Genomic DNA, 21,212 nt, shown 5'->3' with positions numbered 1-21,212 from the left:
AGACATACAGTGTATAGTTAAAACTCACATTTAATTGGGTTGGAATAAAAACAAAGGATTAAATTAGAATAATTTATTGTATGTCATCTTTGTTTCCATTTAGAATAAATAATTAAATATGATTCAATTGGCAGTTGTTTTGAGATTTTAACAAACAAATAGATACACCAATAATTGTTGATCCGCGTAGTCGAGCGATCATCATATCGGTGCGTATCAGTCTCATGGTTCCGGGTTCGATCCCCGTTCAGAGAGATGTCTAAATAACGAATTTATATTTCTGGGTCTAGGTTTATGGCACCTACGACACAGGAAAAATCCTGGTGTGGGGCTGTGAGGGTAGATGATAATCAGTAATCGATCGAAACTACTTTTTCAGCAAAAATAGAAGTTTCGGTCTCCGCCCTAGTTTTGTTTTAGTTGTTAAAGTCGATTCTTTTAGACCTAATGAAAATTCACACAATTCCCTGGAACCTTAGTTTCATACACATGTGGACAAATTCCCTTTTTAATTTTTGTTTTTCAAAAAAGGTAAAATAGAAAAAGTCTGCTTAAACTTCAACAGAAATCACTTTCTTGGTGGAAACCAAAACTTCAATGCTTTATTATTATTTATTAATTAATTTACTTTATTTATTTATTTATTTATATTTATGACTACAATCAATCCTAGTGTCCTAGTGCAGTCTATCTAATATATAATGATGTAAGGTCTCCTACCAGGTGTGTCTCGTGGACGACAACCAGTTCTCGCTGTCGATCATCAACGAGCCGACGCCGCTGAGCTTCATACACAACGACTGCGACAACATCGTTCAATCCATCATACACATACGGAACCGCTGGGAGCTCAGCCAGCCGGTGAGTGTTGGCGCTCTGTGGTGTTAGTCCGTCTGTGGTGTGTATGTGTATGTCTTAAACGGTGGTAGAGTTAGTATGGTTCGACAGGAGAGGTATTATATAGTCCGCGCCAAATTTCTAGTCCGCTCCGAAGCGCACTGTCCGCACATACTCTTTGCAACAGTAAGGCTATGTGCCCGCGGGCAAGAGAGATATCTACAGTTTGCTATTGCGAAGCGACCTGTTTCTTTATTCGGAGCGAACTAGCAGCTTGGCGTGGACTAAATCGACCCATATCTAGCGTGAAGCAGTTCTGCGTTTGTTGGAGTGGTGTGAATGCAGTCTAGCTTTCATATGAAGCTACCATCTTATTCGCCGGGAGTGGTAACCCATCTGAGATTGACTTCAGGTTGAATCCCTGTTGGTGGGACGCGTTAAAGTGGGAATTTAATAAAGGTACAAATTTGATTTTCGTATACATGTCACGCTCGAATGCACACGATGACACATATTTATGAAATTCCGAAATAGTGTTAAAAAACATTGTAACTGACATTTTGTAAATGCCACAGTAAGTTTCCAAATAAAATACATTTCATTTCAACATTTCACACTCACACATTCATTCTTTATTTTAATATTATTACATATTCGCACACACACACATACAGATATACGTAATTTGAATATTATGAATTACAAAGCGTCGTCAACCTTTTAAACAAATATGTCCCACGGGTTTCACATGAAATCTACCTCTCTCCCCAGGATTCCGTGACAGTCCACCAGAAGATAAGACCCAAGGATGTCCCGGGGACCCTCCTGAACATGGCCCTGCTGAACCTGGGCTCCTCGGACCCGGTGCTGCGGACCTCCGCCTACAACCACCTGTGCGCCCTCACGGCCACCTTCCATCTGAAGATCGAGGGCCAGCTGCTGGAGTCCTCTGGTGAGTGTGTGACGTCACCGGGAACCCTCCTGAATATTGTGAACTTCGAAGGGTAGACTTTGTAGTTCGACTCCGGCGGCACCGCCGCCAAACCTATTTCTACCTAATAACTGCACTGTTAAGCGCGGCTCCGGTTTGAAGGATGTGGTAAGGGAGACATACTTTTCCGAGGCGTTCCAGCTTAGTCCTCAGGGATAGCGGTGCATCTGTAGGCAACCTCAGATAGGAATATCTAATTATATCCGGGGTTGATTACAGATGTCCATAGGCGGCAGTAGCCACTTACCATTAGGTGGACTGCATGTTCGTCTGCTACTCCTATATTATAAAAAATTAAAATAAAATTTCGGCTTCAATCCCTGCCATCTAAATGACGATGATTAAAGTTTGGCAATATGTCTCATATTCTCCCTGTGTGCCCGAGGAGGGGCCGTGCTCCAACAGTCTCAGTTCGAAACTTGTATATGTACAAGATGTTTAGAAAACGTCATTAGCGTGATTCAGAATACTCGTGGCGCCATATCTTGACGAATAGCGAGAAGTCGCCACGAAGATATCTGATCTGTCTATAGTCTTATTCATAATTAGGTGTCCAAAATGTAAACAAAGGTGTTAACCTATCAAGAAAATACGTTAGAAATGGTAGTTTCTTATTTTTGTCGATATTAAAGTAATACAACAATAATAAAATAATAATCTAAATAAATTAAGATTAATTCATGGTAGAAAATTAAAATTTGATAATGGTAACACAACCGAAATCCAAGAAATTTCTTGTGCTGTCATTTTTAAGTTTCGTAACTGATATTATTAATTTTCGTGATTGTGATCGAACTCGAATGTTTTCTCATTTACATAACGTGTTTGTTAAATTGTGTATATTTGTTAAATTTTCGTTTTTTGTTGAGTTTGTTAAAGTTTTTGTTTCTTGTCAATTTTGATAGTGACATATCTTTGTTTACATTTTGGACACCTAATTAGGAATCAGACTATAGGTATATGTACGTCATGTCGCGAAGACACTCATAGGCATTATATGACTTTATTGGAGTCATGAGTGTAAATTATTATTATTATTCCAGGTCTGTGCATCCCCTCCAACAACACGATATTCATCAAATCTGTCAGCGAGAAGTTGGCGCACAATGAACCGCATCTTACGTTAGAATTTCTCGAAGAATGTATTCAGGTAATCTAAGTTCTATTTTTATTTGATTTTACTGTACTTTACAATAGATCGAATTCTAATTCCATAACGTACGATTTCATTTGTGAAGTAGAATGATGATAATGTTCGTATATTTTTTCAGGGATTCAGGACATCGACTATAGAACTCAAACATCTGTGCTTGGAATATATGACGCCCTGGTTGGCTAATTTGGTCAGGTAAGCTATGTTTGCATTTTTATGTATTACAAAAGTAGCTAACGAGCGTGCAGTCCACCTGATGGTAAATTCACCTGTTCCGCACACACTTGCGACATTGAACGCGCTCATGGATCGTTATCCGAACTGTGATGTGCTTGCTGATGACTGGAAGCTGATCATGTCTGTATGCTTGGAGTTCTGTGAGATGTCTGTATGTTAGATCTGTCAAGTTAGTGTAAGTGGCCTCGGAACGGCCGAGGCTTAATTAGATCAATAAAATAAATAAAATAAAATAAATAAGTCACTGTTGTATGGACATCTGGACAACTCCGTATAGAGCAGGTTCTACCTGAAGCCGATCACAGCGTTGTCGCTCATGAGGTTAAGCTGGTCGCCTCATATGTAAGTCAGCTGATGTACACCCTTCCACCGAAATGCAAGAAATATTTCAAGGTAGAAACTGGGGTAGGGGTAGTACTTCCCTATCGAACCATTCTACCACTAACCCCAGATAAGATTAGAGTCCTATCTGAGGTTGGTAAACGATGCGTTGCTACTCATGAGGGCTAAGTTGGAACCGCTCGGAAAAGAATGTCCCCCTAACCCCTTACTTACATCCTTCAAAAGAACACAGCGGCGCTTAACACTGCTTTTATAACAGAGATAGGTGTGGCGGTGATGCCGCCGGAGTCGAACCACAGAGAGTTCACCTTCAAAACCTTCACCTTCTTCTATAACCTTCAATTGTCTCTACCTCTTCCAGGTTTTGCAAGCCCTCCGAGGAGTCCCGCCGCCAGAAGCAAGTGGCGCAGATCCTGGAGAAGCTGATCACCCTCACCATCGAGGAGACGGAGATGTATCCATCAGTCCAAGCCAAGATCTGGGGGTCCATTGGACATATACCTGAATTGATTGATACAGTGCTGGATAGCTTTATACAGCGCAGTGTGAGCTCTGGTGGGTAGAATGTTCTTCAAAAGTTAATAATAAAATATTTTATAGTAGATTTGTAAAATAATTTTGTTTTAAAATATTACACAATTACTAGCTGACCCGGCATACTTGCCGGTTCAGTGATGGTGTTGCCATATAAATAAAAAAACGTTAAGAGTGAACAACCCTTATCACTTAGGGGTATGAAAAATAGATAGTAGTCGATTCTCAGACCTGCTGAATATGCATATAAAATTTGGTAAAAATCGGTAAAGCCGTTTCGGAGGAGTACGGTAACTAACATTTTTAAAATACTAGCTATTTCCCATGGCTTCGCTACCAGCCAGAAGTCGATAACATTTGTTGTTTTAACAGGTATCAATATTGTATATAGTCCGCTTAAAACTGCTAGTCCGCTCTAAATATAGAAATGAATCGCGTCGCCATAGCAAATTGTATGACTACACGTGCGCGAAACAACTTCAGAGCGGACTAGCAGTTTGGCTATAACTATAGTGATGATGATAAAGATGATGATAATAATGGTGATGATGTTGATGATAATATCTCGATAATGTCACCAGGTCTCGGGTCACCAATGATAGAGATAATGGCTGACACTGCGGTCGCTCTCGCCTCAGCCAACGTACAACTCGTATCGAAGAAGGTCATCGGTAGGATGTGCAGGGTGAGTATGATATTAATATAATATACACATACAAGGATAGGGATATGCTTTTAGTACATCCGTTGTTAATAATCAATCTGTCTATTGTTGTAAGTACCAAAGATTGATCGGCAATTGTTCATACATTGTCAACTTTTCTTGTCACTTGTCAATTTTTAAAAGAAATCTTTGGTAAATGAAGATTGGATGGATTGGTTATTAATAACGGTCGTTAATCTGTCTAGTTAATTCTTTATTTTAATGTTAAATATTCATTTTGTCAACTTATTATTTCTTATATTTATATCGTGGTATTATTAAACATTAATTTGTTCTTTTTAAAAACTATCTTTATGTGTAGTGTTTATGTTTCATGACGAAATAAATAATTTTCTTTCTTTCATGTTAGTAGTTAGTAGTATACACCTGAGGGTAATTTATTTTGTACTCTTTGTATGCATTTAAGCATTGTTTTGTTTATTTAGGAGTTGGTTTCATTGCTGTTAACTAGCTCGTCATAGTCGTAGAACAAAGACGGATTTGACAAAAATGCGAAATTCACTTTTTATCATATTTGGAAAACATATTTTCTAAATATTATTCCTGCATTACAGAAAAAAATCCATGTATTTTAGTTTTCAAATTAATCAGTCGGCATAACGACGGATTTGAAATGCGCTCATAGTAAATGACGTTTGTGAATAACTTTAAATGGCTGCCCTGTAAAATTTGGTATTTGTTAAATCCGACTTTGTTCTACGACTATGACGAGCTGTATAGTGGAAAATTGTAGAGAAGAACATTGAATGAATTTTCGGAGAAAGGAAGGAAAGAGGATATTTTTGTTGCAAGAGAAAAATCCTTGAAAATATTTGGGTTAAATTGTTACGAGGGATTTTATAGGATAATTTTACAGTATTATAATATTACTTTGTAATGGTACCTCATTTTTCACATTTCCTAGTGTAGGTTTGAGTGTGTAAATTTAAGTGTTATTTATATATGTTGACATCATTTTTACTGTTAAAGTTATCATTTGTTATTCACTGCCAATTATTATAACTCCTAACGGAAATATAAAAATGAGAGATGCCGCGAATATTTCGCTACATTTCGGTATTCGGCCCATTTGCATCCATTAACAAAACATTTAATTTGATTTACCTAGCCTTGCCAAATATTTGTATTCTGTATTCGGCAAAATACTTGTGGCATTTCTTATAAAAATCTTTAAGTTGATTTTTTATTATTATTTATTACTTTTATACTTTTTAACACCTTCAATAATGTTCTAAAAGGAAAATTATACTTATCAAAAAATATACCAGTTATTCAAAGAAATATTATTAGGGACATTACTTGTAGTTCTTTCAAAGTCCTGATATTGGTCCTGATATCCTGTTTAATTTTTTGTCTTTTACAATTTCGCGATTCGGAATTTACAAGTGATTGGCGAGCGACTAAATAGAAAATATTTAAAAAAAATCTATTCAATATTCAGTCAATTCTAGTTAGAATTATTGACAAAGTCATAAAAAATATATTTTTTTATATTCCTTTTTTATAATATTTGTAATTTTTTAAATGTTTTTTTTTACGTTCAATTAAGTTATGTGGCAATTTTAAACAGTTGTTAAACTAAAGAGCTTCTACATCAATCATAAAAATACACGTGTAAATTTTTTTTTTTTAATTCGATTTTTTTCTTTTCGGTTCAATTACTTTACTATCTTGTGATATTTAAGAAAGTGATAAAAAACGCACCATGTACAACAAGCCTTAACGGCCAGTGTGTACGGGCCCTAACGTGACGTTTCTCTTCTCGCAGGCCCTATCCAAACTGCCTAATAATATCCTCGGTCCTGTCACCCCAGCCACTGTGAGTTTCTTCTTATACAAATATAACTGCTAACGTTTAACGTTATAACTGCTAACGTTATTAATAACTGCTTAATTTTATAACCGGTTTGCTTGAATAACTGCTAACACAAATTATTGACATAATAAATTAACGTTTTCTGAATTTAAATATGGTTATACTGACTGACTGACTGAGTGCTAACTTCTATAACGTTTTTACTAACTGCTTATATTTATAACCGGTTTGCTTGAGTAACTGCTAATATAAAACATAAGTAAACTATAATGGTTGCAGATATAATATATAAATATCGTTATGCTAATAACTGATCATAACTGCTAACATAAAAACTTAAGTAATTTGTAATGACTTCGACGTGGTTATTTAGTATTTAATAACTGCTGACGTTTATTTAAAATCGGTTTGTGACCTTTATAACTGGTTTGCTTGAATGCGTCAAAATATAATATAACTAACTATAATACTGCTAACATAAACATAAGTGAACTAACGATTTTTGATATATCTAAATATGGTTATGCTAAAGACTGCTAATGCCTATAACCTGTTTGCATAAGAGATTACGATATGCAATATAATTCAATATACAAATATGCTTATAAAGTAATAAAAATAACATTGATAACTAGTTTGCATAAATATTGAAATTATATGAATTGTAACGATTTCATACAGAAATATATCGATAACATTTGACGTTTATAATCAGTTTGCAAACAAATATTAATATGTTAAATAAAGTACGACGGATAGCATATTAATATCATAAATATCGATAACTGCTAATACTTATAACCGGTTTGCAAGAAAGCATTCAATCATTTTCCACCAAATTTATTATATAAAATTTATATGCTATAATTAGCTAGGATATATTTCAATTAATAATTAATTAACCAATTGCTTTGCTGTTGTTTAGAGGTTGTTTTGAGCAAAGATATTGTACATGTCTGGAGTATTTATAATATTAATTATATAGTTTTATACAGAAAATCACACTCGAGTAATAATTACAAAAAACCCGTACGTTTACTAATGTATGCACGTATTTAATAAAAAAATAAAAGATTGCGTGTATAAATACACACGTAACGGATCGTTAATTAAATGATCTGAACTTGCAATACTTACCCGACTTTCTGGTGTCGCTCTATCTGTTTGTGTTGCAAAAAATCTTCATAATTTTTCCCAAACGCTCCAAAAGAAGTATAACTTTAAACAAAATACAGATTACATTTACTCGTCGCTTTCCTAGCCATGACGATTAATATAGTTCTCAGTAATGTTTCTACTACATGTAATCTAGGCGTATATAATATTTTTGGTAATGGGTTTAAAGCCTAAATAAATCCTTTTTAATGAATAATTAAACATTAAATACTGATTTATAGATATTTTGTAAGATTTGGAACAATACCATTTGACCCATTTGAAAATTACCAGTCTCCTTGTCTAAGGGCCTTTTTCAAAGCACGCAGGTTTGTGAGCGCATTTCTTTCTGGTGTGTATGCATCCTTTCGTTCTATAAATACTTTTCCTGTTATGAGTGCCATGCGAAATTTAAGCCTCATGCACGCGGGCTTAGAGAGGAATTAACACACGCGTGCGTGATAGGAAAATGGTTCACAGTACGGACGATGAGGGCATCACAGATATCACAATAACCATTTGGGGACCCGTGCAAGTCAGTGGGGGCATAAATGAGCCTATACTATAGTCTGATTCATAATTAGGTGTCCAATATGTAAACAAAGAAATGTCATTGTCAAAATTCGATTACAGGCATTGCAAACCTTAACAAATTAACAAGAAACGAACAATTTCACAAAATTCAACATAAAACAAAAACTTAATAACTGCACACAATTTAAAAAAAACGCGCTAAGAAAACTAGAAAAAATTCGAGTTCGATCACGAAAATGAATAATATCGACTACGAAACTCAAAAATGGCGGCACAAAAAATGTTTTGGATGCCGATTGTGTTACCATTACCATAATTTAGTTTTCTCTCATAAATCTTGTTTTTTATTATTATTACTGTATGAAATGAAATTGAGTTAATATAAATATTGGAAAATGTGAATTGATTTTAATTTACTTAGATTATTATTTTATTATCGATGTGTTAATTTAATATTGTCAAAAATAAGAAACTGCCATTTGACACATATTTTCTTGATAGGTCAACACCTTTGTTTACATTTTGGACACCTAATTATGAATCGGGCTATAGTATTACTTTTGGTAAAGAAAACATTGTGAGGATATCTACATAACTAAAAGTTATTTATGATATTCTCAAAGGAGTACTTTTAAAATGTTCTTTGGACCAGTGCGATATATTCTGGCTTTCATCCTGCTTATTCCGAGAGCAACAAGGCTTAGCAGTAGGACAAAGTACTAAGTACAAACTACTGTAGTACTAAGGTATTTATGACAGAAATTATACTTCTTTGGCGTAACTAATATTTTTTTTTTTAAATTTGAATAAATACAACAGAGCAAACTATTAATAGACATAAATACTTATAATTCAATACATTAACGGAGAAAGTAACTTAACAGTGTAGAATATTGACTTCACAAACGTGTTTATTCATTAATATAATGATCTTTGCTCTACCGCCTTATTTAGAAAACTTTTCAAAAACTTTCGTATACTGGAAGTAAATATCATACTAGATGGCGCTGTTACAATCAAAATTAAATACATCATGTGTTACATCGGCTCATGCAACTACCCTCTTCTAAAAAAATGATTTCCCAAAAGCATCCAAAGAAATGTAACTTCAATCATTCTCGTATAAAATTAATTTAAAGCCAATAAAAATAATATACAATAAATACATCGCACGACACTAGCGCCCCTAGCGACAGACGTAAGCAACTCTGGACTAACATAAACACATACATTGCAGGTGGTAGACAAAACGTGTCACTCGCCAACGGCAATGTTGGAGCAGCACATGATGTGGGATGACATCGCGATACTCGCGAGATACTTGGTAAGTACACCGTAACGCTATGAATCTTACGTCTTAATAATAATACTTAATCTTTTACCATTTGTAGTATGCTGAAATTGTCAAATGTCGGCCTTAGGTAGGCATAATATCAACATAACATCAACATATCATAAAGCATGTACAAATATGATGAATTTGACGAATTTTGTAGCGTGATATAGCGTGTTCTGTTTACGTGCCGCTCCTGCGCCGAGCGCGAACTGCGCTGTCGCTATTTTATTGATATAGGAACGAATGGAAGTACATGCTAGCGTTCTGATAACCGCAAGAATTAGAGACACGTCAAATTGACGCAGTATCTGTTCGCGAGCGGTGCATTGCATGCGCGCTAAGCATTCGGGACGCATTCGCTTTTCGCTCAAATACAATAACTCGTTTAAGAGGCTGCGCCAAATTTCTAGTCCGCTCTGAATATAGAAATGAGTCGCCCATGGCACTCCCCGTTGCCCGCTCTCGCCCGCGGGCACATAGAGCAATTAGTGTGCCCTAACATTGCTACGGAGTATATGCTTGTAGTTGTGTTCGACCGCATTGGCTCTCTGACTACACCTGCGCGCAACAACTTCAGACCGGACTGGAAGTTTGGTGCGGACTTTACCGTTTTAACTTAATTCGTCGCGTGTCATCGTTATTGATTTTATACCGAATTCATTCGATCATTTTGTTCCAGCTGATGCTCTCGTTCAACAACTGCTTGGACGTCGCCCGGCAGCTGCCATATCTGTTCCACACGGCGACGCTGCTCGTGTGCTCCGGCACGGTGTCGATGCGCGCCGCCACGCACGGGCTCGTCGTCAACATCATACACTCGCTGTGCACGTGCAGCGCGCCCGGCTTCTCCGGTACGGTACGGGGGCGGTGACGTCGAGCGGGCGACGCTGCGAGTGTGCAGTGACGTCACGTGGAGTTGTCCCGCGCGGCGACGCTTCTAATATGCAGTGACGTCACTAGCGCCCGTTCTGTGCGGCGGTGGTGCTCGCGTGTAGTGACGTCACTCGGGTCTGTACCGCACAGCGACACTGCTCGCGTGCAATGTGCGCGTCATTTGTGCGCGTTGCATGCGGTGGTCGTGCATTTATGCTGAGTGACGTCACTAATGCCTGTTCCACACGGCGATGCTGCTCGAGCGCAGTGACGTCATTCGGCCCGTCCAATGCGGTGTCAGTGCTCGTATGCATAGTGACGTCACTTATGCCCTTTCTATGACGCATTTCCTGTGCAGAGTAACGTCACTCGTGCTTGTCCCACGCGGCATCGATGCTTGTATGCAATGACGTCACTTGCACATGTTCCACACGTGGACGCAGCTCGATTATGGAGTTAAGCGTACCACAGACCATTTTTCATTAAAAAAAATAACTTTTAAGCTTCATAGACGTACGTTGTGTAAGTACATATACACACCTAAATTAGTTACAACGTAGCAATTCGACGTTCCAGAGGAGACTCAACGCGTGCTGATGCTCTCGCTGGACGAGTTCGCGCTGCCCAAGTTCTACCAGATGTTCGGCATCTCGAAGGTGAAGAGCGCCGCGTGTACTGCCTTCAGGAATCCGCATCAGAGATATACCACCGATTGGTGAGTTATGTTGCTATGTATCTGAATAAAATTGATTGTCTGTTTTGTAAATTATTCTAAGTTTACAATATGAAATTTATTGAAATATAGAATTATAATATAATATTTATTTATTATTATGTTACACCAACAAAGTATACACCAACAATTGGTAAAGGTACACGAAAGGAAATAAGACACAGGTACAAGTGCTACCTCAATTATAGGTGCAAACTACAATGCAAATAATATATCAACATAAAATAGTATACAAATTAAAATGGAAAGAATTGAATAAAATTGTAAATATAAATTAATGAAATAATTGTAAAATGTTAACACTTAAATTTCTCATAACAATTATAAATAACTTGTTGATTATTATTATAAAAATACGTTGATGAAAAAAAATTAGCATTATTACATACAAAAAGAAAATAAACAATCATAAAAGTAATTAAAAATGTAGAAATTTATTTCAAAATGTTAATTAGGTTATGCTTAAAATTGTACATGCTATTTGAGAAAATATCTATGCTATTCTGAGGGTGTGACTGTTCTTTACCATGTACACTGCATGGAGAAATGTCTGCATTGCGGTGATGAATGACATTATAGCTTCTGACTGATCTATTTAAAGGAGAGTTATGCCCTATATTTGAAGGAACCAGGAATACAACTATAAAAAAATAAAGAACATATTTACTCTTAAACTTATCATACAAAATGACACATATAATAATTATTTTTTATGAACGTTTAAATATGTATTAAAATTTTAATAGCAGTTTCCCCTTGCTGTTTGTACGGTGACTTGTTCTAGAATTATTGTTTATCAGTGGTCAGGCAGGTTAAAGTCTATCCTTTACTATGTACGTCATCAAAAAAAAGAGAATAATTATTATTAAAAAAAAAGACAAACCCACTGAGTTTCTTACCGGATCTTCTCAGTAGAGGTCGCGTTCCGATCCGGTAGTAGTTTAAGAAAATATTGTAACTGACAATTTGTATGTGCCGTCGTTGGCCTATACAAAATAAATATATTTAATTTCATTAAGCTATATATTTTCTTCAAACAATTTAACTATATTTTTCTCTTTAAATCTGTTTGCCGATGTGTTTGCATTAAAAGTTTACGTGGCGGTCTAAATCAGTACCTGTGACGTGAGAAACAACACGTCCATGGTACACGAAAGTATCAACGAATGATTATTTCAATTAAGTTTTCACCCCCTAACTTTTCATCCCCCAGGTACTACACAGAGCACACGTACTCTTGCCCCGAAGCTGCCGCGTACGGGATGATATCCCCATCCAGCCTCACGGACCGAGAGAGACTCCCGCTGCAGTCTCTGGAGACCATCGCGGACGCTCTGCTAGAGATCATGGAGGCCTGCATGCGGGACATACCGGACTGCGACTGGCTCGACACCTGGTGAGTGGCCACTGTTCTGTGCCAGGTGACGTCACACGCACCCTGAGACTCTCGCTGCAGTCTCTGGAGACCATCGCGGACGCTCTGCTAGAGATCATGGAGGCCTGCATGCGGGACATACCGGACTGCGACTGGCTCGACACCTGGTGAGTGGCCACTGTTCTGTGCCAGGTGACGTCACACGCACCCTGAGACTCTCGCTGCAGTCTCTGGAGACCATCGCGGACGCTCTGCTAGAGATCATGGAGGCCTGCATGCGGGACATACCGGACTGCGACTGGCTCGACACCTGGTGAGTGGCCACTGTTCTGTGCCAGGTGACGTCACACGCACCCTGAGACTCTCGCTGCAGTCTCTGGAGACCATCGCGGACGCTCTGCTAGAGATCATGGAGGCCTGCATGCGGGACATACCGGACTGCGACTGGCTCGACACCTGGTGAGTGGCCACTGTTCTGTGCCAGGTGACGTCACACGCACCCTGAGACTCTCGCTGCAGTCTCTGGAGACCATCGCGGACGCTCTGCTAGAGATCATGGAGGCCTGCATGCGGGACATACCGGACTGCGACTGGCTCGACACCTGGTGAGTGGCCACTGTTCTGTGCCAGGTGACGTCACACGCACCCTGAGACTCTCGCTGCAGTCTCTGGAGACCATCGCGGACGCTCTGCTAGAGATCATGGAGGCCTGCATGCGGGACATACCGGACTGCGACTGGCTCGACACCTGGTGAGTGGCCACTGTTCTGTGCCAGGTGACGTCACACGCACCCTGAGACTCTCGCTGCAGTCTCTGGAGACCATCGCGGACGCTCTGCTAGAGATCATGGAGGCCTGCATGCGGGACATACCGGACTGCGACTGGCTCGACACCTGGTGAGTGGCCAGTGTTCTGTGCCAGGTGACGTCACACGCACCCTGAGACTCTCGCTGCAGTCTCTGGAGACCATCGCGGACGCTCTGCTAGAGATCATGGAGGCCTGCATGCGGGACATACCGGACTGCGACTGGCTCGACACCTGGTGAGTGGCCACTGTTCTGTGCCAGGTGACGTCACACGCACCCTGAGACTCTCGCTGCAGTCTCTGGAGACCATCGCGGACGCTCTGCTAGAGATCATGGAGGCTATTTTTAACGGTGGAGTAATAAAATTAGCAAAAATCATGCCACACACCTGATGGGAAATGGCTACTGCCGCCCATCTGGATATATGTAATCAACCCCAGATAAGGTTAGATTCCTATTTGAGGTCACCACAGATACGCCGTTACCCCGCTCTCTCCTCTCTTACGAGACACTTCAAACCAGCACAAAATTAAATTGCCGAAAATGCTTCAAAAAGCACAAGACTTAAAACATTATAATACATTTCTGTTCACAGGACATCCTTGGCGAAAAGTTTCGCGTTTTGCTTCAACCCGGCGTTGCAGCCGCGAGCGCTGATTGTGTTCGGATGTATAAGTAAGTTATCTAAGTAATATCATCACAAGTGTTCATACTCCATTTAGCCTTTTAAGGTGGTAGAACCCTTTGTGGTTCGACTCCGGCGGCACCACCGCTTCACCTATTTCTACCTACTGTGTTCCGCTGCTGTGTTCCGGTTTGAAGGGTGTGGTAAGGGAGACAGACTTTTCCGAGGTGTTCCTCCTCTTAGAGGCTTAGTCCTCAGGGGTAGCGGCGCATCTGTGACCGACCTCAGGTAGAAATATCTAATCCTATCTGGGGTTGATTACAGATGTCCATGGGTGGCAGTAGCCACTTACCATCAGGTGGATTGCATGCTCGTCTGCTACTCCTATATTATAAAAAAAGCCTCTTAGGGGAAATTGGAACTGTTAAGTCAATGCAAAATTTAATTTGTCTTGTTAAACATTAAAAAAATATATTAGTTATTGTAGACATTTTTTTAAGTAAAGTTTGAAAAAGGCTATCTTTTGCACTCTACTTTCGGGGTGAGAAAGAACTGTAAATAAGATCAACCCTCTAACTGTAAAAGTCCCCTTAAAATCAGTTCTAAATATGTGTCCAGAATAACTTATATAGACAAACAAACATACAAACAGACAGACGGAACAACGTAACAGAAATTGAAACATTTTCTAGGTAAAAACGTAACAGACGACGACATGAAGCAACTCCTGCGCATCCTGGTGAAAGCGCTGGAGTCCTTCAACGACCTCGCTTTGTTGGAGGCGATCATCATGTGCCTCACGAGACTACAACCCTTATTGTACCCGGTGAGTCACCATCATCAACCCATTACTGTCCCACTGCTGGGCACGGGTCTCCTCTCATAATGAGAAGGATTAGGCCATAGTCCACCGCGCTGGACAAGTGCGTATTGGTAGACTTCATATACCTTTTAATTTTTTTTTTAAGATTTCTCTGGTTTGCTGGTTTCCTCACGATGTTTTTCTTCACCGTTTAAGCAAGTGATAATTTCTAATACGTGCATAACTTAGAAAAAATTATGTCAATGCCTGTCAATTTGAACCTCGGACCCGTCGATTCAGTGACTGAGTTTCAACCACAAAATCACTGCAAAAGTGTCAAGTAAAACTCCTTATCATTTATTTATTTATTTTATTGATCACAAACCTAAAGTACAGGAAAGAGATTGTCTATACTAATATTATAAAGAGGAAAACTTTGTTTGTTTGATTGTAATGAATAGGCTCAAAAACTACTGGACCGATTTTAAAAATTCTTTCACCTTTCGAAAGCTACATTATCCACGAGTAACATAGGCTATGTTTTATAGGAAATATTTTTTTTTTTTTTTTTATAATATAAGAGTAGCAGACGAGCATGCAGTCCACCAGATGGTAAGTGGCTACTGCCGCCCGTGGACATCTGTAATCAACCCCAGATTGATTTGATTAGATATTCCTACCTGAGGTCGGCCACAGATGCGCCGCTACCCCTGAGGACTAAGCTGGAACGCCTCGGAAAAGTCTGTCTCCCTTACCACACCCTTCAAACCGGAACACAGCAGCGCCTAACACTGCTGTTATTAGGTAGAAATAGGTGTGGCGGTGGTGCCGCCGGAGTCGAACCACAAAGGGTTCTACCACCTTCAAAATTATATATATATATTATATATATATTTGATAAATAGATTTTGAGGCGGCACAAAGATTGCCAGGTCAGCTAGTAACAGATATAACACAACTAAATGCTTTTCCAAATAATTTCTACAAATAATATTTTTCTTCAGAAATTACTAATAGTTTCTTTTATTTCCTTAAAAATATAAATCTGTCAATTTCTTCCTTACAACAGTACTAAACGCTACTCCTAATATATTTTGTGCCCAGGAATCACCAATCCACAAGGCGCTATTTTGGGTGGCATTATCAGTATTACAACTGGACGAACCGACACTATACGCGGCTGGATTGGCGCTGATGGAACAGAATCTACATACGTTGGAGTCTCAGGGGCAATTCGCTGAGAAGGTAAGGTTTTTCTGTACTTAAAACCATTGTTAATAATCAATCTATCCAATGTCGTGTCTAAAAATCGACATTTGAGAATCGCTTCATACTTCACATTATTTATAATGGTATTATTAATAACTAAGAAGTACAAATAGATTAAGCATAAAAAAGCTAAGTTTAGAGGTTTTTGTTTATCATTAAAAATTGTATTTGACTTTGAATAGTGAAATGCAAGTTAGGGGAATCAGTTCAATCCATAAAATATATGTTTCATGTGTACTTTTAAAAAGTTTTTTTATAATATAAGAGTAGCAGACGAGCATGCAGTCCACCTGATGGTAAGTGGCGACTGCCGTCCATGGACATCTGTAATCAACCCCAGATAGGATTAGATATTCCTAACTGAAGTCGGCCACAGATGCGCCGCTACCCCTGAGGACTAAGCTGGAACGCCTCGGAAAAGTCTGTCTCCCTTACCACACCCTTCAAACCAGAACACAGCAGCGCCTAACACTGCTGTTATTAGTTAGAATTTAGCTATGAGTTACATGAGTTTATAGAGTTATTTAGCTATGAGTTACATTTGATAATGAAATGAATATATTAATGCTGTATTATTAATATTTGTTTCAGTCATTGGAACAAGTTATGATGGAGACCAGAGAGCCTCTGGAGTGGCATTTCAAACAAATGGATCATGCTGTTGGTTTGAGGTAATGTATTATTTTATAACCATTTCCATTCCATTACCATTCTGTTTTGGTCAAATGATTTATATTTGAAATCTAAGATTATGTTCGAAATTGTAAAGATTAAGTTAAGGTTTTAACGAAATATTTAGCTTATTTTTAAAATTTACTTCCGATCAATCATTCAAGATGGCACTGTTTAATTTTTATTGAAGTATTTTTTCAAAACTTATCAGTATAATGACGTATCGACTCAGTTGACCAGTATAGCGGTTGGCAATCCTTTAAGCAATTTGGCTACATAGTGGCAAAGTAATAGTGGGTCGCATACTCTTTTAAATTAGATAGCGACAAACATGTATGAGAAATTAGGTTCTAAAAAGTCTGTGGGCCGCAATGAATGGTTTGAGGAAGGCCTGCGGGTTACGGATTACCGCTGATAGTGTATCTGTATACAAAAAATCATAAAAATATTTAATAATAATAATGATGATACAATTTATAGTAAATTATTTAAACCTTTATAGAAACTACTTAATAAGCATATAATTCTACACAACTATATTTTATTGTGCTAACTTATGAATTATGTTTTTATCCCACAGCTTCCGTTCAAACTTCCACTTCGCGCTCGCCGGTCATTTGATAAAAGGCTACCGACACCCGCAAGCGGCGACGGTATCCCGCACGTGTCGTGTGCTGGGAGCCTTATTGGCCGCCGTCGCTCGCCCGGATCGCGACAAGTTCCAGCTCACCAGGGCCTCCGTGGCTTATCTCACCGGTATACATACATACATACGTCATATACACACATACATGCATCATATATACATAGTACACGCATGCATGCGCTCACAGACACACACACACACACAGACGCGCGCGCACGTATGCACAGACACGCACACACTCACACAAACACCCACACGTACACGCACGCACGCACTCACGCGTAAATACACACACACACACATAGCAACTGTGACCAATTCTATATAGAACGAGTTCTACCTAAATCCGATCCCAGTTGCGTTGCCACTTAAAATGATGAGATGATCGTCTCATATGTAAGTCAGCTGGTATCCACATCAACGCAAGAATTTCTTCACATAAGTATTAGCTGTGACGGTAGTACCTATGTTGGTACCTACACGAGTAGGTAGGTTGGTACCTACCTAGGTACATAGTGGTGAATGGTATTTTTTATTTCATGTTTTGATTTGAACTCGATAATAGATGCAACACTCCTGAAACACTCATTTGAAAGTCAACACAGGTACATAGCAGCGAAAACAATAATATAAAGAATCATTTTGCAAACCATACAAATTTTTAAACAATTCATATTTTTTTTTCCTAACAATATGTATCTATTTCAGCGTTGGTCAGCGTGAGCGAGGAGGTGAGGTCGCGGTGTCACGTGAAACATTCCCTTCCGAAGTGGCTGCCGGACAACTGCGATCATTACTGTCCGACCATCTCCGACATACATCAGGTACAGCTTATGATTATTATTTTTTTTTTTTAAATAACTGGGATGGCGGGTTTTGATGCCTATTTCTTGTGCACACTAGAACTAGGTAGGCGAAATAGAGAAAGCGCGGAGAAAGAAGAATTGGATAGCCTTCCCTATGGAATAACGCACGTACCTGTGGTCTTGTAGTTGCAGCTCGGCAGGTCCTCTGGATTCTGTGCACTAGTTGTAGGCGGGTATGCGGTTTGCAGTGCGCGATGTGAAAAGTGGAAAAATGCGGAAAAATAAAACCACGTGGTCGCGAAAAAAGAGAGTACGCAATTGCGGCGCGGTGCGTAGGGTTCCGTAGCTCAAGGCCCACTGAATGACTCAACCGTCCTTGGGACTAGTGGCCAATGTGCATACAGTACGTCATCGTAGACGTCACCGGAGTACGTGCGTCGGGATTGGATGATTGCGGATACGACTGTATGCACAAGCGAATAAGCGTTGCGGCGTAACCAATAACTATTTTTATATTTATCAAATGGTAATTTCCCAAACATTATCATTATAATGTGCCAAGTACGAGTCGGTCTGCACACGTTGGGTTCCGTAGTTATTTTCTGTTCAATAGGTAAAGCGAAAAAGGCCGCACGTATAGCGGTTTCTTGAACATGTGTTATTATAACGGCGACGTATACATACTCTGTACAATTCAAGTGTCTATTACGGTTCAAGAGATAGAGCCCTGTGATAGACGGATAGATAGACAGACAGACAGCGGAGGCTTAGTAATAAGGTTGCGTTTTAACCCTTTGGGTACAGAACCATAAAAAATAGACATCGTCATAAATCAAACATTTATCTACACTAATATTATAAAGAGGAAATCTTTGTTTGTTTGGTCGTAATGAATAGGCTCAAAAACTACTGGACCGATTTTAAAAATTAATTTACCATTCGAAAGCTTCATTATCCACGAGTAACATAGGCTATATTTTATCTGAAATATATTTGATAAATAGATTTTGAGGCGGTACAAAGTTTGCCGGGTCAGCTAGTAATCTATAAAAAAAATCATCTGTCTATCTATTACGGTTCAGGAGGACAGTCGAACAAAAGGACAGACAGCGGAAGTGTAGGCTTTGGGTACGGAACCCTAAAAATTGACGTCGAGTAAAATCCTCCTTTCTACAAGCTATTATTTAATAAAAATGTGTTATAATATTTCCATGTAACTCAACAGTCGTCCATGCTGATCCAGCCTCAATCCGCGTCACATTCTTCGTGCCAGAGTCGTCGCCAGAAGTCCTGGGACGTACTGGACCAGACTGCCATATCAACAGCGCACGGAGGTACATCTTGTCTTATGTTCATTATTAATATTCAATCTGAAGGTGGTAGAACCAAGTGGTTCGACTCCGTAGGACTTCCACTACACGATTTTCTGCGTAATAAACCAGAACACAGCAGCGTTAAGCGTTTGTGTTCTGGTTTGAAGGGGGTGGGAAGGGAGACATACTTTTCCAAAGCGTTCCAGCTTAGTCCTCAGGGGTAGCGGCCGCATTGTGGGCGATCTCAGGCAGGACTCTTATTTGGAGTTGATTACAGATATCCAGAGGCGGTAGTACCCCCTTACCATCAGGTGGACTGCATGCTCGTCTGCTACCTCTGCGTTATAAATTATCTCTTTCTCTCTATTTATATCTCTCTAACTTTTAGTCTTGGTCTACCCTCATGTCTATATCAATTACACAATGTCATAGATTAGTTAAGATACTTCGCCTTCTTGAAATTGAATGAAGCCACAAACGGCTTATTAGTACCTAAATTATTTTTTTGAATTCTTGACAAATAAAAACATTTTTAGAGAATATTTACGAATAAATAACTAATATTGCGCAATTTACATAATAATAAAATAATTATTTCAAATATTTTAGGGACATTTTAGCACGGAGACGTGGCAAAACTTTTTACGCAACTATTTCAATTCTCAAAAGTGGGTACATTTTCTTGTTAGGAGTGAGTAATCTTTACGAATCTATGCACAATGTAAGCAACACAGTATAAATATACTGAAACACTACTAAGATCTGTTTAAAATTTATTTATTGCCAACATTGAATTTAATCTACCTTTTTTCAGGTAAATCCCCCACCCTCCAACAGTCTGGGAGCGGTGGCCACAGTCCCCATCTACCAAACATACCTCATCAGGTAATGTATTATATTTAAATGTGTTTTATATAATTATATTAATGATATCATCATATATAACCGAGCATTTAATATTATTTAGTGGTCTGTTTCACGGTGTTTTTGTAATAATAAGTAATGTTTTTGTAACTACACGTATAATAACATAACGTAATGTTGAGACGTGTATCTAGAATATATTACAAGTAATGAGTTGTATTTAAGCCATTTAAGGCCAAACTTTCACGTTTTCTTAAATAGAAAACTGTTCCGTTTGTTCGAAACTTGTAATAAATCCGCCGTAGCTCAATCGTCCATTCGTGGATATTCGGCTTGTGATCGGCTGTATTCGGGTATTTGCATTTCAAGCGTTTTGTATACTTGATCTACAATATGCCGACGACCCGTATCTGACAAGTTAGATTTGTTATATTTTATGTACTTTTATTGAATCAAAAAATATAAATTATAGTCGTCACAATTTAATATGCCCATTTTGACACATGCCATCGCTACGACACTAAGCATGTGACACACAAATCGATAACCAAAGAAACCGATTTTTACTACAAATCGATTACAACTCCATATCGTTCTGTATATATTACTTAATATTTTTTAAACAGAATATTTGTTTAGTACTTTTCTATATCATCTTAAGATTTAATAAAAAAAAGAAAAGAAAATAAATTATTTCGTAATTCAAAAAAATATTCATTTTCAGAAGATTAAATAAAGGAAGTCCGTGCTATCGTAACCTGTATTTTT

At 38.6% G+C, this 21,212-nt stretch overlaps 1 protein-coding gene across 1 annotated transcript in view; it reads left to right on the top strand.

Moving 5' to 3' along the window:
- Nf1 (neurofibromin 1) overlaps window positions 1-21,212 on the top strand; it is a 78,376-nt gene that overhangs the window by 41,403 nt on the left and 15,761 nt on the right. The window contains 19 exon segments of the mRNA XM_073092595.1: window positions 724-861; window positions 1,609-1,789; window positions 2,872-2,978; window positions 3,100-3,176; window positions 3,922-4,115; window positions 4,676-4,779; window positions 6,587-6,637; window positions 9,561-9,647; window positions 10,339-10,510; window positions 11,109-11,247; window positions 12,479-12,661; window positions 14,043-14,122; window positions 14,765-14,898; window positions 15,979-16,119; window positions 16,735-16,814; window positions 17,396-17,571; window positions 18,170-18,285; window positions 19,493-19,601; window positions 20,395-20,465. Coding sequence (XP_072948696.1) covers window positions 724-861; window positions 1,609-1,789; window positions 2,872-2,978; window positions 3,100-3,176; window positions 3,922-4,115; window positions 4,676-4,779; window positions 6,587-6,637; window positions 9,561-9,647; window positions 10,339-10,510; window positions 11,109-11,247; window positions 12,479-12,661; window positions 14,043-14,122; window positions 14,765-14,898; window positions 15,979-16,119; window positions 16,735-16,814; window positions 17,396-17,571; window positions 18,170-18,285; window positions 19,493-19,601; window positions 20,395-20,465 — 2,340 coding nt within the window.

The sequence above is a fragment of the Epargyreus clarus genome, unplaced genomic scaffold (assembly GCF_041222505.1).
Source record: "Epargyreus clarus isolate Ecla_fem2 unplaced genomic scaffold, WU_Ecla_fem_2.2 ptg000036l, whole genome shotgun sequence".
Classification (NCBI taxonomy): Eukaryota; Metazoa; Arthropoda; class Insecta; order Lepidoptera; family Hesperiidae; genus Epargyreus; species Epargyreus clarus.
This window is presented reverse-complemented; position numbering and strand designations above follow the sequence as displayed.